The sequence below is a fragment of the Dermacentor silvarum genome, unplaced genomic scaffold, assembly GCF_013339745.2.
Source record: "Dermacentor silvarum isolate Dsil-2018 unplaced genomic scaffold, BIME_Dsil_1.4 Seq489, whole genome shotgun sequence".
In the NCBI taxonomy this organism is placed as follows: Eukaryota; Metazoa; Arthropoda; class Arachnida; order Ixodida; family Ixodidae; genus Dermacentor; species Dermacentor silvarum.
This window is the reverse complement of record NW_023606318.1, coordinates 44,606-60,001: the sequence shown is the minus strand read 5'-3', so window position 1 is coordinate 60,001 and position 15,396 is coordinate 44,606. Positions and strand designations below refer to the sequence as shown.

The following is a 15,396-nucleotide window of genomic DNA, read 5'->3' as shown; positions in this document are numbered from 1 at the left end:
ACAAAGAGATTGGGAAACAAAGTCAGTCATGTGTCCGTCTGTAATGGATCGGCACTCGGGCTTTCGCCTTCAGGTCGTCTTAGGGATAACATAAGAAACCCTGCGAAGGTTTTTTTTTTTTTTCAGGAGAATGTGTGCTGCTTAGGGTGCTGTTACTTAACCGCGAGAGAGGTTAAGCGGCAGCGCACGAGAGTGGGTGTAGTAGCCTATGAATGCTAATCGCATTAAAATACTGCAGTTTGTGACAGATAACAAAACACCATTGGTCCCATCGTCATATCTCGCCGTCCCCCCTCCCCCCCCCTTTTTTTTTTTTTTTTTTTTTAATCCTGCACTAGCTGGTACACCCTACCGCGTACAACAGAATAATGTTGGGAAGAAACCAGCGACGTACGTATATGTTACCAACGTTTTCAATTCATAAAAAAAGCAAAGCAATGAATCATACACGAAAAAGTTTTGGCAGGGAATGTGTCTTAATTTTTTTCCCCTTTTTTTATGCGTACGACGCATGCGCGTGACCTAACAAAACAGCGTTAACCGCAAATAGGCAGGCGGTATGAAAATAATGAGTAGACTATTGATATTTCCCCGTCGCTTCCCACCAAGCGGTGACGAAGGTGAGGCCTACCCCGTTGGCGCTGATGTTGAATGCCGGTGTCCTAGGCGCCTTCAGGTTGGGGAATGCGTCCATGTGGCGTACTGCGGGCGTGAATGGCGAATGCGGCGAAGGCGTGCTCACCATCATGAAGAAGGGACGCCGCTGATCTACTCGGCCCTCTAGAAATGACAGTGTCTTGGCTCTCTGCAGCGAAACAGCATGGCAAGGTAAGCAAGCGGAACAAATGCACCTTGCGTTAGGCCGACAACTTGTCAAACTTCAAGACCACTTGGGGCTCTGAAGTGCGGAAACACCGTCGCTGCATTCGCAGTTGTCAAAGATTTTAAAAAAAAAGTAGCGCAGCTTGCACTATAGTGGTGCAAGCCTGTAGCAAACAGCGGATCTTGTGATCGACCAAGCTACAGCCAGGGTCGCAATCCCGACGATGCTGGATACTCAAACGCAGACTCTCGCGTTCTCGTTCTCGAAACTCGGGATTTTCGACTCGACGAGGCCCCTTCTCGGCTGCAGCTTCGGCACAGTATTCCAGATCGGCTCGCCGCCGACGCGCAGATTCTCGCTTGGCCGCACGACGCGCTCCTTGCAAGACGCGGCCTGGCGGAGCGTTGACATGTCTAGGCGAAGCGAGGCACGTGTGGTTGCTAGGCGACACGAAGTGACGTCATGGCTAGACGGAGCAGGTGCGAGGTCGTAGCAGCTCGGCGCGGCGGTGAGGAGCAGCGGCGAAGCGAGGCGCAGCTGTGCCAAGTGGTTGCTAGGCAACGCGCGATGACGTAATCGCCCGGCGCAGTTTCTGGTCTACGCTGTACGGTCCAACCTCCGGTTTAAACAGTTTCGCTGTTAAAAATGCTTTGATCTTGGAAGGAAAAGGGGAGGGGTGTATATGATGAAGGGAACATCTACCGTGAACGCATAACTGAGCCGCTCAAGGCGGACATCTGTGTCAGTGTTCCCGGTTGATAACTGGTAAAGGTGCCTTCACTTTTGCGAGACGTAGCATCTAACAGGTTGCCTCATTAGATCGACAGGTGTTATACCCGCTGGGTTAGCCAATCAGCGTCCGCTGAAAGTGATAGCCTCGAAAGTTATCGACTCAGAAAGAGAGAGGCCTCATCACTAGGCATTCCTGTAGGGACTGGCCATGCGCAATGCTTCTTTGCTTGGGTGCAGTGACAAGAACAGGACACTCAACAGGACATTGCCAATGGGACATCCGACGCAACCGCGAAGACATCATTAGAGCTTGCGGTCTATAATAAACCATGGTCAGTGTCGTGGTCAGTGCAATCATTGAAAACCTATGCGCATGTGACCGTGCCTGTCACTGGGCCGCCTCTCGCTCTCTCTATAGAGGCTCCATACGTACCACAAGAGCCCTGCAGCGGCTTCCCAGTCACGGATCTTGTCAATTGCACGGTGGCTTTGAGACTTCCGGCAAATTTTGCGCTGTATACCAAATGTCTGGTGAATGCCTTCGTCGCGTTCTTCTTTGCGCGCATAAAACACACAGTTAGTGGCAAAATATTTTGCGGCATGCTGAACAGTGTTATGAACACGGCAGAACAGTGCAGCGTGGATGGCAGTGCATCGTTCTAGGCTTAAGAGGGCCCGTGGGTATTTTTTTCCATAACAGTGACTCACATGCATGAAAAGCGGACAGTAAACGAGGCGCATGCGGAAAGCATTTTATATTGCAAAAGGGTAAGGCCCACCGCGAAGACATACAATAGCAGCGCTACGGGCGCGCGCGCGCGCGTGCGTGCGTATTTGTTTCTTGCCTTGACGCTGTTTTCGCTTGTTGCATAGGAGTCGTCTATCGACCTGAACGGTACCTGTCGTCTTGCATACGCGTGACTCGAGGCACCACCTCTGCATAACGAGCTCACAGCAATAAAAATGCTGCTTATTATTATTGTTATTGTCTCGAACAGACCGAAGACAATTATCATCGAGAAATAATTGTTAATTCACTTAATTTCCTTCAATAATACAACAATTTCAGTTAAATTCAATAAATTTTACTGCAGGAGAAAGGTGTCTCTCGCAATGCTTTCCAATTCCTCCTTTCCTATAGGGCAGCCGTATAGGCCAAATGCCGGTTATCTTCCTTAGTCTATCTCCGGCTACTCTCGGTATACCTACTCAGTTACTTTACCAGACCATCGGCTTACTCGCTCGGCGATTGATTATATCTACACATTTTATTCCCTTCGATCAGTATCTCAGCAGCTGGCGTTACTCATCTAGTTAAAGAATATACACTTAGTGAAAAGCGTGCACGTCCACATCATTTGTCCGAAACTGTGCTCACAAAACGGGCACTATATAGCTTTTCAGTGTTTTGAAGTTCCCAAAGGGCCCGTGCACTGCCTTTTCATGGTGCGACAGGCAGTGGCGATGCATATGCAGTACCTGTTTTATTTCGCACGCAATGCGAAGGCTTGGCTTCGTTTTTTTTCCCCCTTCACATACTAATTATATTTACGCAAGGAGATGCTAGCGCTAGTCATAGACTCCGGTTATACTCCTCTGCTCGAAGGTAAAAGCAAATAACAACAACACCGACAAAAATAGCAAATAAAAATGCAACCAAGCCTAAAGCCTCAGTAGCACACAATAAGCAGCCGAGGCAGTGTTCATGAAGTTCCACTTGTCAAGGCCGGTAAATGGACGTTTTCGTGATGACGTCATCTAGGATCAATGTCGGCTCACCAGCACGTCGGTGAGGTAGTCCTTCTTCGGGCTATCGTAGTGCTTTTCCGCCGTACCATTAATGGACAGCGTGTAGTTGTAGTAGACCGAGTTTCCCACCTGCGAGGCAGCGACCACGGTGTAGATGGAAAAACGTCAGGACATGATACAAATCCGAAACCCCCGCTAAACAGAAAAAAGACGCACACACACACACAACACAAGCTGCCGCGCAAATAAATCTCCGTCGGGCTGGCTTATTCCTTGAGCTATAGATATATAATGTACGAAATTCAGTAGTGTTACCGATTTTCCACGCACTCGAACGCTTTCTTTAGAGACGTACTCTCGATCGGTCGTTCTCGGTGATAGTTGCAGCTGCACGTAGAGTAACGGCCAACGCGTTGGCGCAACGGGCATCCTTTCAATGCAACCGAGAACTATGCTACTTGAAAGGCCGGTAATGAGTGGACCGTTTCTTTCGTTTCTTCAACTTATGCTGGCTGCAGGCAATCGAGGGGCAGGCGCCAGTGGTCGAGAGAAAGTCAGCGCGAGCTTTCATAAAGAAAATCGGTCACTCCTCAGAAAGTTTCAATACATCATTTTGTCTCTCTCGAGGGATAAAAGATTTCATTGCCAAAATGACATATTTTCCCCCGGCAGGAGATATCCTTTATAATTTTGATCCGATACTCTGTCCTTGCTTTATATGAAGATATTGTTAGCGATAAAAACTATTTGCTTTAAACACTACATTTCATTTGTGAATAAAATATTCATTTACGAATGAGCAAAATGAATTCTTTGATTGAAACGCTAGTTACAAACTCAAAGTAAGTAGGCCAAACATTTATTAATTTGACTACCAGTAAAGATGACACATTTACTGATGTCCGCAGTCACTAAAAATGCTTTGTAGCAAATACGCCTCCTAATATATATATATATATATATATATATATATATATATATATATATATATATATATATATATATATATATATATATATTCGCTCTGCTGTGCTCATGCAAATCGGCTTTTCTTATTTCATGCAGGTGTGACTCTGGTGCATGAAGTATTCGCAAGAAAAGTTACTCCTCGAAATGCTTCAGATAGCGAAAATTTGGTAGAGGTAAGAACATTCATTGCAATGTCAGGCTTGTAGTTACTTGCCAGGCCGTTCCAGTTGGTCCATCCCGGAGGCACATGGTGCACGCCGCCAGCCCGTTTGTGGCCGTACTGCGACCGCGGTGAAGACAGATCAATCGGTTCAATCAGTCAGCTCCCATTGTATGTGGTAATTTAATTCATGCGGGAGATATCAAAATATCAGAAAGACGAAGCAAACATACAGGCACTAATCAGCGGCCAAATTAACGAAGGTTTCTGCTCTTAAGAGGAAGGTTTAGCTCAGGGTCCCACCGTACTGGGGGCCAACTCTGATTTCCTTGTTCAAATACATGTAGAACGCACAAATGCTTCTGGGACAACGCTGAACCGATTTGAAATAGACGCGTTGTATTTCAGAGAGACTTTTAAAATGTAGTGACATGAAATGAAGCATAATTTTGATTTACGGCTGACATTTTTTTATAGAAAAATTGCCGAAAGCTGGTAGGTTGCAGAAAAATTGGCACATTTTTACAAACAGAAAACAAATATCAGAGTTCTGTAAACTGCCTCTCTTAGAGCATTTAAAGCGGGGAGATTTGATTTACGGACAGCTTGAGTGAAATTGTTACGATTGCGAGGGTTTCGCAAATGCCTTGCTCACAAATTAGTTGCATATTTCATATCACTCTGTAGTGCACCGATTTTGCCCGCTTTGAATGTATTATTAGGTGCAGTTTACATAGTTCTAATATCATTTTCATTGCCGAGTTACAGAGTTGTAAACTTCATGGATGAGTTTTCTAAATTTTTCAATTCCAACATTTTTTTTTGTTTAAAAATTGATGACCAAAGTTCCAATACCCCTCACACCTTTCTTGCAAATACAACAAGTCTTATCTAAATCGGTGCAGTGGTTGCCGATAAAAACGATTTCTGTCCCTGTTTGTTTAGATAGAAGCTCCCGAGCTAAGGAGCGAACGAAAGAACGAACGAATTCGAACGAACGAAGGAATTCAAACGAACGAACGAACGTTTTCCATGCTGAGTTCGACGCCGACAACGTAGCCGCGAAAATAGGTGAAAAGGGCAAATAAAGGTATTCGCTTTATAGTTACTGAATCCTCGTTTTCAACCTATTTCCATGCGTTCCACAAGACGCGTAATATGTCCCCCCAGATCTTCTCGCTGAAATAAGTGAGGCACTTTGTTTGTATTAGGGCAAAATAAGGGGCAGGTTATGCTAAATTTGTAGGCAAAGTTCAAAGTGTGTGGATTAATTACCGTATTTGGAGTAAACTACTTATGCAAGCGCGTCAGAGCGTTACAAGCGGATTTTAAGAACAGCGTATAATTTACTGTACTTGAAGTCTTATCTGTACGAGCCACTGAGATCAAATTTCAAATTTCGTGATCATGGGAGGAACTTTATGGCTGATGTGCATGCGAAGCTAAATGTGCGTCGGTGAAGTACGGCTTTTCCTGCAAATTCTTAATTAGGTTCTCGGAAGTTTTATTTCTGGGCAAATATGTTACACACGGGCGAGTCGTAAACGGGGTGATCACTTTTAGGTTTTCCCGAGTTCAGAAAATCGCCTGTTACAGAGAATTCCAGTCCTTGAGCTTGATTATCCAGAGAGGCAGACATTACTGGCACGAGAAACCGAAACACATATTATATTAATTTAAAAAATTAGTAATTACCTTCTCACTTAATTACTTTACGGCACATATTTCAATTTACGAATAGTATCTGGTGAGCTCGCAAGGCGTACCCACTAGAAATGAATTTCCATAATGGCACCAGTTTGAAGATATGCGTCATCAAACTCGCCCTAAAAAATTTCCTGTTGTTCCACTCACTTTTAAACAAAACGCTCTTTTATGCACTGAAGCACAAAAATAACGGGAAGGCCCATGTACTTCATCCCCCACTTTGGGAAATTATCTGGAAACTGGTGTAATCCTTCAGATTCATTTCGATGGATACGTTTCGCGAACTCACCTGCTACAATTCGTTAATTTCCAGCTGTGCCGTAAGGTAATTAACAATGAAGGTAATTGGTGCATTTTTGTTAATCAGTTGGACATGTGTTTCGATTTTTCGTGCTAGTAATATCCACCTCTTCGAATAATTCAGCTGAAGGTCAAGAATTATGCTACCTGCCACAGGCGATTAAAAAAAAATCCGGTAAACTTAAAAATTATCACCCTGTATAGTTTTAACAAGCCGGTATAACGCCAACCTCCCTGTCGTTCCGTCTATTCCTACTTCCTCCGGTATAACGCTACTCAAGTTCCTTGTCCACGTAGTACTGTTTCGTTAATGTTTTCCAGGATCATTGGAGCCCTAAAACGACCCCGAACCCTCCACATTTCCCTAACTTTCACGTTATTTGACCCAGCTCTACCTGGTTGAGGTATTTCCCGGCATAGAAGGTCTCGTAGCCGGCCCGCTGGAGGTCCACGGCGAACGCGCTTCTCTCGGGACCTCGCTGCCAGCCCCGCGAGCTGCATCCTCCGGAGAGCGAATTGTTGAAGACGCCGGCGTTGTGCGCGTACCGGCCCGTCAGGATGCTCGAACGGCTTGGGCAGCACAGTGGCGTCGTCACGTACTGTGCCACAAATTAACAACACACGATGTTATTTACACTATTGTCGTGGATGTATACCGTAGTTATACCCTAACGTAAGCATATTCTGGCGACAATGTCGACTTCTGGTGGATTTGTTGCTGCCCATGGAAGTTGCTGCGGTTTACTGGGTCTGCCTTGGTCTCCGCGGGGTGTCTGTTCTCGCCTCGTCAAAATAAAAAAAGAAGAAAGAAAGACAGGAGACTTGGGCAACCTTGTAGAATAACAATCCAATTTCCGTGGCCTGCAATTACATCAACGACATATTTTAAAGCATTGCCCTTATATGACTAGCCCGTTTGGAAGCTTGCCCGCATGTAACAATTCCGAGCACTTCTCAAGACAATTTCGCAAAGGCCGTACTTCATCCGCCGTACTTCATCCGCCGCACTTCGGCAGAACATTAGCCATATAGATCCCGCCCTCCACGCCTTTTCGTCGCCTAAATTTGATCTTCGTTGCGTTCTTAGCTCTCCGAAAGCAGCGGGATAAATTCTACGTTGTTCGTAAAAGACACTTATAACCATCCGGATTGCCTGTATTCGTAATTTATCGCTCAATATATAATCAGTCCAGATACATTGAATTTCGCCTCCATATTACCCATAACCTGGCCCTAATTTTAAACCAATATCAATAAGATGCCTTGTTTGCTTCACCGAGAATACCGGGGAAACTTACTGATATGATTGAATTTCATTTAATTTCTTATAACGCACAAAAAGATATAAAAGGGCTCAGTAATTATTTTCAAGCCTTGCATTTAGACGATAAAGGTTCGTACCTGCCCACACATTGCACTCAACATGACCCTATTTGCACTACATATAAAGTTGATGTGCATCTCCTAATGTGCATCGGAGAACTATTAGCCTGTTGCAGTATCAGGCGAAGCATAGACTTATTTTATCTAAAGTAGAAGTCTAACCACTTCGAGCAGCATTTTTTATGCAGGATACATGAGGCAGCTGAAGTTGATATAAGAAGCTATACGTGAAGATAGTTCTTTCTTTTCCCGTTCTAATGCTTGTTTTCATGTCAGCTTAGCCAGTGAGAAGCTCCATGGACATTAGCAGACGCTAGGATACTTTGTTTTAAATTCTTACAATGACAGGACGCTCAAAATAACTTTTCGCTGTAGTCATATCGAGTTGAAACGTAGAAAATTGTGACACCTTCGTTTTATGAAGTTTGTTCTGTTGCCCCATCTTTCTGTTTTCTGCTTCGAAGTTATCTATGTACCTCTGCTTCATGCCACCAGCTCCGCGCAGGGTGGTGACAGGACGACGATGACGAACACACACACACACACACACACACACACACACACACACACAGCATATATATATATATATATATATATATATATATATATATGCTCGGAAACCGCAGGCATGAAGTACCGGCTTTTCTATGGGCTCGTAACATCGGCAATGTGCAAGAAGGACGTTAGTTGTATCCTAATGCAAAGTATTGGAGTGTTGGAGTTGCAAACTTATTGAGGAAAAATAAAAAAAAAGCCGAGAAACACGAACCAGCATATCCTTTTGCGAAACGTCCTTGCCTCTCCGTAATAAGCGCTTTTTTTTTCAATATAAATGTGGGGAAACGTTTACATAGAGTCTCTGAAGTGCTTGTAGATGTGTACGCATGTTCTATAGATGTTTCCTGTCACATTTATTTAAACAAACGAGAAATTACGATCTGCTTTCTGTATCTGCCCGCGGGTACAGAGCGAAGTCCGAAAGGTCAAATAAAACGTTAACTGAATAGTGACAACAAATGATTTGAATTAGGGGCCTGTAATCGAGTCTTCTGTGAGTCTCAAAGAAGATGGCGTCACCCTGTGCATGGGTATTGCGCGCCCCATGTGGTCAAAATTAATCCGGAGCCCTCCACTACGGCGTGCCTCATAATCAGAACCCGTTTTGGCACGTAAAACCCCAGAAAGAAGAAGAAAACACGAGTGCACCCATGTGGTGCTGTGAATGCCGATCTCAGGGACTATATGGGAAGTACGGGAAGATTTATCAACCTGGTTTATAGACTCAGGGAGCAGCGTGCGCATTTTCAGACGTTAGCGGGATCATGACATCTCGCATGTAGCAGGCGATGTCATTGCACGCGCTGCGACAAAGGTAGGGCACCGAAACAATCAGTCGAGGATACCAGCGCAGTAAGAAAAGTTTTCCAAGTTATTGCGTCGAAAATTAAGTGTAGCCTCTAGCGTTACATTGCCGTCCACTTGTGCGTGCGCATATGCGCAGGTATGCGCACACGTGTGTGTTATTATTGTATTATTGTGCATTCCAAACCACTTGTATGAGTTTGTGTTGTCCGCCTGTCACAGAAGTTATGCGTCCCTCAACAAAACTACACAGAAAAACAAGAAAGAAAACGTTTCTCACGAGCACGCAGACAATTGTCACTCACCGCATTGGCGAAAGTCACTCCGTCGTCTCCAATGAGCATTCGTGTCCTCACGAGGGGTTTCTGCAGGCATAAGGTTTAAAGATGCACTTTCATTGAATTCTCGAGTCGCAGCTGAGACTAAAAAGCACAAATCATTCGCTGCTGTATGGTTAGGCACAATGTGTAAGGATTCACCAATGCCTGCTGCGCAAGAACTACAAAACCCACTACTTGAAAATGACTGCGATAAACACTTCCATGTTGTGGGGCTGGTAGTGGCGGCTGTGCTCGTGGCATAGTGGTGGCTGGCGATCGAGGCCGCCCCCACCTGACCGTCTCTTGCAATGTCACCGGGGTACGTAACTAAGCAATAGAGAAGTCGGGGTCATGAAACACACACACTCGCATCACAGACACACGCGCCCGGAATTTTGGATATTGCTCCTTCGTCACTCTGCAGAACTTCACCCCAACACACCAGCCTAACTTATAGGACAGCATTTTCAAAAAAATTATATTTCAAAAGATCAACATAGCTTCAACAAGTTTTCGTAAGCAACGTCGAAGGGTACGTTCTATAATCAACATGCGCATTCTCGACACTTAGTTGGCAGTTAGTGTTGCGTTACAGCAATGTTTTGGTCCTGAACAAAACACTGTTATAACGCAGGACTAAATGGACGCTCAAGTGCCATGAATGTGCATGCTATTAGAAGGAAGGACCCTCTAGACGTTGCTATTTGAAACTTGTTAAAACTAGGCCAATGTTTGAAACGTTTTCTTTTTTTTTTTTTTTTTTTTGAAAATGTTGCTCACTGAGTTACGCCTATCCGAAAAGCTGCTGTCGCGTTACACCGGTCCATACCATGTGGTGCGACAAGTGACCGATGTCACATATGAAATAATCCCCGCCGACCCCTCAGCGTCGTCGTCAGCTGCAAGTGACAGCGTTCGCGTAGCAAGACTAAAGCCCTATAACACACCTTTCACCGCCGATGTGTAGTTTATTTAAGCACCGGGACGGTGCTTCTACCGCCGGGGTGATGTTATGGAACAGCCACTGCAGTGTGGCTACACTGAAGAGGAGGAAGACGACGTGTTCTCGATTGGTATAGGGTCGCCATCTTTGCCACCGTTAGCCTAGGTGCAAATATATTGTAAATAGGCTTGTACATCAGCTACACGTAACAATGTGCAGTTCCCCATCCATATCTTTAAATCTATGTAGGAAGTGATGCTTTAGTGAAGCGGTTAAATAAATTATGTACAACTAACGGCAATGCGTAGAATGGTATTTATTTTCATCATATGCAACGTGTAATCGCATGCAATATTTAAGTTTATATTCACCACAAAGGCCACAACTTTAATCTGCTGCAACTTTTATATTTACGTACTGCACCGCTCAGAAGCTATGCTGAAATGTTTAACGTCGAATAGGCATTTTACAGTGTGAGACGTCTACGCAGTTATGTCATGAGGACTATGGTGATGTGTGATGCTTGTCAAGGTAAGAATGCCTTGCTGCATTTGGCTCCATGTCTCGCTACGTTTAGGGGTTCTTTATCGCTTGTGTCCCAGTGGCGAAAATGCATTCTGTAAGATTGGCCTAGAATGGGCCCATAGGCCGTAGCACACATCGAACGGCCAAACAAAGACGAGTACTCAATAATTAAAAGAATATGTTCAATATAATGCACTATTCCATAAGAGGTCGGTGTGCTTGAGTGGTACCTGTGAGCCGAAATTGTACGTTCAAGTTCTACGTAGAAATTTATTTTACAGCGATAGCTGTCTTGCGCTCGTAAACCTGGTCGTTTTGATGTCCCGCTGGTGTCGTCGCCAGAATTCCAAAATCATTGCGAGAAGATCACAAACAAATATTCATTCTCATTGTGCCGCGAGGATTAGAACTTGAGACCTACATATTGGCAGTCCAGGGTTCTCCCTCTCGTCGACTCTGCCGGCGCTACAGCAGTGGAGTTTACTGATCCTATAGAGAGCGCGATCACGCCAGCAGCTGCCGTGATAGGTTTGCTGCGCATTATATTTCGCCAGCTATCGTGTCTTTTATTACGCATTACTTCCCCTATACTTTGCCGGTAAGCGTACAACTTATAAACCTGGTTGATGGTATTTGCAGGCAGCGGCAGCAGCAACCGCTGCCGTCGTGCGCCACATGCCAAACCCGAGAGAGTGGATAAGGAAAACCTTCCTTTAATATTATTATAGTGGTTGTGGATATGGTGGGAGTTTGGACGGCGACGGTGTTGCAACAGGCAGGGTTAGCCTGGTGCATTGCCTGGCATGCTTTGCGGGGGATTATCCTGCCTGCGAACCTCTCAACTTCGTATCATGCATGTTTCACCAGACGTTGATCAAGTTAGCTTATATACTATATGCAATAAACAAGCGGTGCACTTTCTTCCTGCTCAAGATGGGCCCTTCAGGGAACACTACGGGTTGGGTGCTCTCGTATAGTAAAAGTTCCTGTTCTGTATAGGTTGTGAAGCGGCGTCCTTTTTTTTTTTCTGTGAATACCATGTTTTATTTTATATATAGTGTAGAAAGCAAACACCACGCGCTCGGACCCTAATTTGAAGTCAGAAATAGAGATCAAAACTTCTGGGGGAATTATTTTAAATTGGCATACTAGGGTAAAAACATCGAATAGCTTGTGAAATTTTCATTAAAAATTAACAAATAGAGAACTGATAGGTGCGTTTCATTCCTTCTATATCGTTCCGAAAGCAATATATTTTTTATTGCGACAAGGACTTGCCGTTAAGCATAATTCTTGATGTGTATATGTGTATTATATGTGTGCTGTATGCTTTCCCGATATATTGAAACGTGTTGTGTATTTCGCGCTGACGGCGCTCGCTGGTTGACTTCTCATACAAGTACAAAGAGTTTCACGTGTCAGCCGGCACATCGTCCTGTGTTTTTTCCAGTGCTTCAGCATAGTCACCTAGCTGTTGCACCATTCTCATTACAACGAGCGAGCTCGAAGTGCACCTCTCTTTTGATCTGGATCAGCCTGATGCGTTTAACCAGGAGTTGCTACTAGCAGCAAAACGCTTAGTGCTCACCATCATGCTGCCAAGCTCCAAGTCCAAGTCGTCCGTGAGGAAGAACACCATGTTGGGTCTGTTCGTCTGCGCTTGGGCCTTTGTTCCAGCCAGGAAGACAATGACTCCGATGAACAGGAATTGTGCCATCACGGTAACGGCAGATTGCAGCGGAGACCGAGCTCAGTCGATTGTGCTCGAGCTGAATGAGGAAAGGCAGGAAGGCACAGAGCTACAGCATAAAGCTACAACACAACAATTCTTTTGCAACAAAAAGCCCTAGCAGTGCCATGCGGCTAGGCAGAGTTCTGAACTTGAAAAACTCAACAAACGTAGCTAGAATATCACCCAAAGGTAGCCAGAAGATTAAGGAAAAATTGGGCGCATCTGCCACTTCTGACAGTTCGACTTTTTAAACTGCGGTTTTATCCAGCGCTTAATTGACAAGCATACCAATTTTTGTGTATATGTGTGCGCGTGTGTATGTCTTTGGCTTCACATCGAAACGCAAACATTATCGCGATTAGACAATCTTACACTAATATTGATAGCCTGACTTTTAAATGTTGAGGCTTATACGCCACCGTGAAATAGCATGACTCGCTATTTCGTGAAAGAATGCTTGATGAGAGTTAGATAACTTAAGAGCTATATTATTACACAAACCGAAGCTGAGATTAAGAGAAGATATTTTCGACAACAACTAATTCGCGGCGGTTGACGTCTGTATCTACGTGGTATTTACTGATGAGCGGATCCCTTATTTATGTTCATCCTCTAGTAGGGGTCATCACAAGGAGAGTAAGAAAGTGAACGTCAGAGGAAAAGAAAACACTAAGTCAAAGTAATAAGAATGAGCACATCAAGGAGTCCCAGCACATTCATAGTAATACGTGTCCGCAGCATGCTCAGCCATACAGACATATCTCTTGAAGTAGCAGAAGACTTGGAGAGATTGTTTCATAAATCAAAATCATGTGGACAATCGAGAGAAACGAAATGTGTAACTGTGGATCTCATACGGCTGAAAAACAATCATCATCGATTTGTGGGTTGCGGCTTCCTTGAGCGTGCAGATATTTTCGCTAATGAGCTTCAATTTCACATTTGATGACATGAAACACTATTCTGGATTAGTATTTGTGTGTGCGTATTTCCAATAGGTATTAACATTTAAAAAATGTGGGCAGCTTGTACTATAGTGGTGCAAGGCTGGAGTAAACAGCGGAGCTCGTGATCGACCTAGCTTCTTCCAGGTATTACTAGGCTTGGCTAAGTTTTGCTAGAAAATGCTTAGTGCTGCTAGGCATGGTATTCCGAATCGGCTCGCCGCTGATGCACAGATTCTCGCTTAGCCGCGCGATGCGCATCAAGATGAGCGGCTTCTTCTTGAGGTGTCCGGATATTCTTTGGCCGTCCCATTTCAAGGGTACATGTACTCGCCACAGAGTCAACGAGAGTTCTGCCGCCGTCGCGGCGGCTCCGAGCTTTATCTCCCCGGTGACGTCACGGCCAAGCTGCGCCTCCACAGTTGCCGTGACGTGGCTGGTCGAAACCTACCAAGCCACCGCCAGAGCTGCCTGCTGCAGACACGGACACCGCGCGCGTTCGCGAGGAAACAAACCCGGGGAAACAGGAAAACGCGGATGGCGTCGACAGCAGCTATGCGCGTTGATGATGATAAGTGGTTCTTGAGGGAAAGGGAAAGGTTGACGCTATCTTCTGCAGCCCTTGAGGGAGCACGGCTCAGCGCCGAATGCCTCGTTGGTGCTGCTACAATTTCTCTCTCTCTCTCCTTCCCTCTCCTTAACGTCCCATGTCAAGGCAACATGTGCACGGCACGGGTAGAAGGCGAAGCACACGCCGCTCCGCGAGGTGGTTGCTAGGCAACGCGTGGTAACGTCATCGCCAAGCGCAGATTTTTGTTCGCGCTACGCGGCCTAACCAAGATCTTATACAGCTCCGCTGTTAAAATAAAGTTTCCAGACTTCTTAATTAATAGCTCAACAGGGAGCCAAATGTTACTGAAAAATTTAATCCAGCCAAAACTCAACGTATACTGATGTGATCTAAGATTCTGTGACTAGCACCAGTTCGTGAAGTAGGCACTCAAGATGTGCAGTATTGTTGGCGAAATACATCCTAACTGCAATTTGTCGCATTCCTAAAGAAATGCTAGCTGAGGTTCGAGTATGCTTCATTATTGTCTCGAAACAATTATTTCAAGTATAGCTGAGTGTTCTATGTCGGCACCCAATTAATTTTATCGCCTGGTTTCCATAAATTACGGCACTTAAAAGGTCCGCGCGTCTCGTAATCACCTAGGTGCGTTCTGAGCAGGAGACTTGGTGCGGGCCAATTACTTTTTTAATGCGAAGAATCCTTTGTTTCATTCCAGGCACTTCGTGGAACGTCGGTAAGTTGGTAGGTAGGTGGGTAAGTAACCCTATCTCGCAACACTTTGGACCTCAGGAAATATAGAGAAACGCATGACCGGCAGTGGAGTCGAACCTCTGCCTTCGATCACAGCAGCCCAACGCTAGAATCACTGGGCCACGATTGCACGCGGTCTCCTCTCGTGCCAAAGCCGACTGGTAATTTGAGATGTTTGGCGTGTTGCCTCATGTGCCAGTTTCTAACGTTTTTTCCTTGTTCTTACGGTGGCTAATCTCTGCGATGCAGATATCATTGAAATGACACATTAACGTGATGAAGGATAATAAGCGGCGAGGACGTTCGAAGTTGGGACAGACCTTATGCATATGCGTTTTCTGCGCATCATTCACACCTGGTTCAACTGCCTCGTATTCTCGCTCGCGCAGTTTTGGGGACGTCAAATTCCGTGCGCGACGATTG

The 15,396-nt window shown here is 45.1% G+C and overlaps 1 protein-coding gene across 1 annotated transcript; it reads right to left on the bottom strand.

The window, feature by feature from the left end:
• Positions 1–577: 577 nt before the first annotated feature.
• LOC119435165 (N-acetylglucosamine-6-sulfatase) lies at positions 578–12,748 on the bottom strand. The gene is made up of 6 exons (XM_037702093.2): positions 12,562–12,748; positions 9,491–9,550; positions 6,836–7,039; positions 4,488–4,553; positions 3,335–3,433; positions 578–805 (listed from the first exon to the last, which is right to left on the bottom strand). The coding sequence occupies exons 1-6, from the start codon at positions 12,688–12,690 to the stop codon at positions 578–580; spliced, it is 786 nt and encodes a 261-aa protein (XP_037558021.1). The 5' UTR covers positions 12,691–12,748.
• Between the last annotated feature and the right edge of the window lie 2,648 nt (positions 12,749–15,396).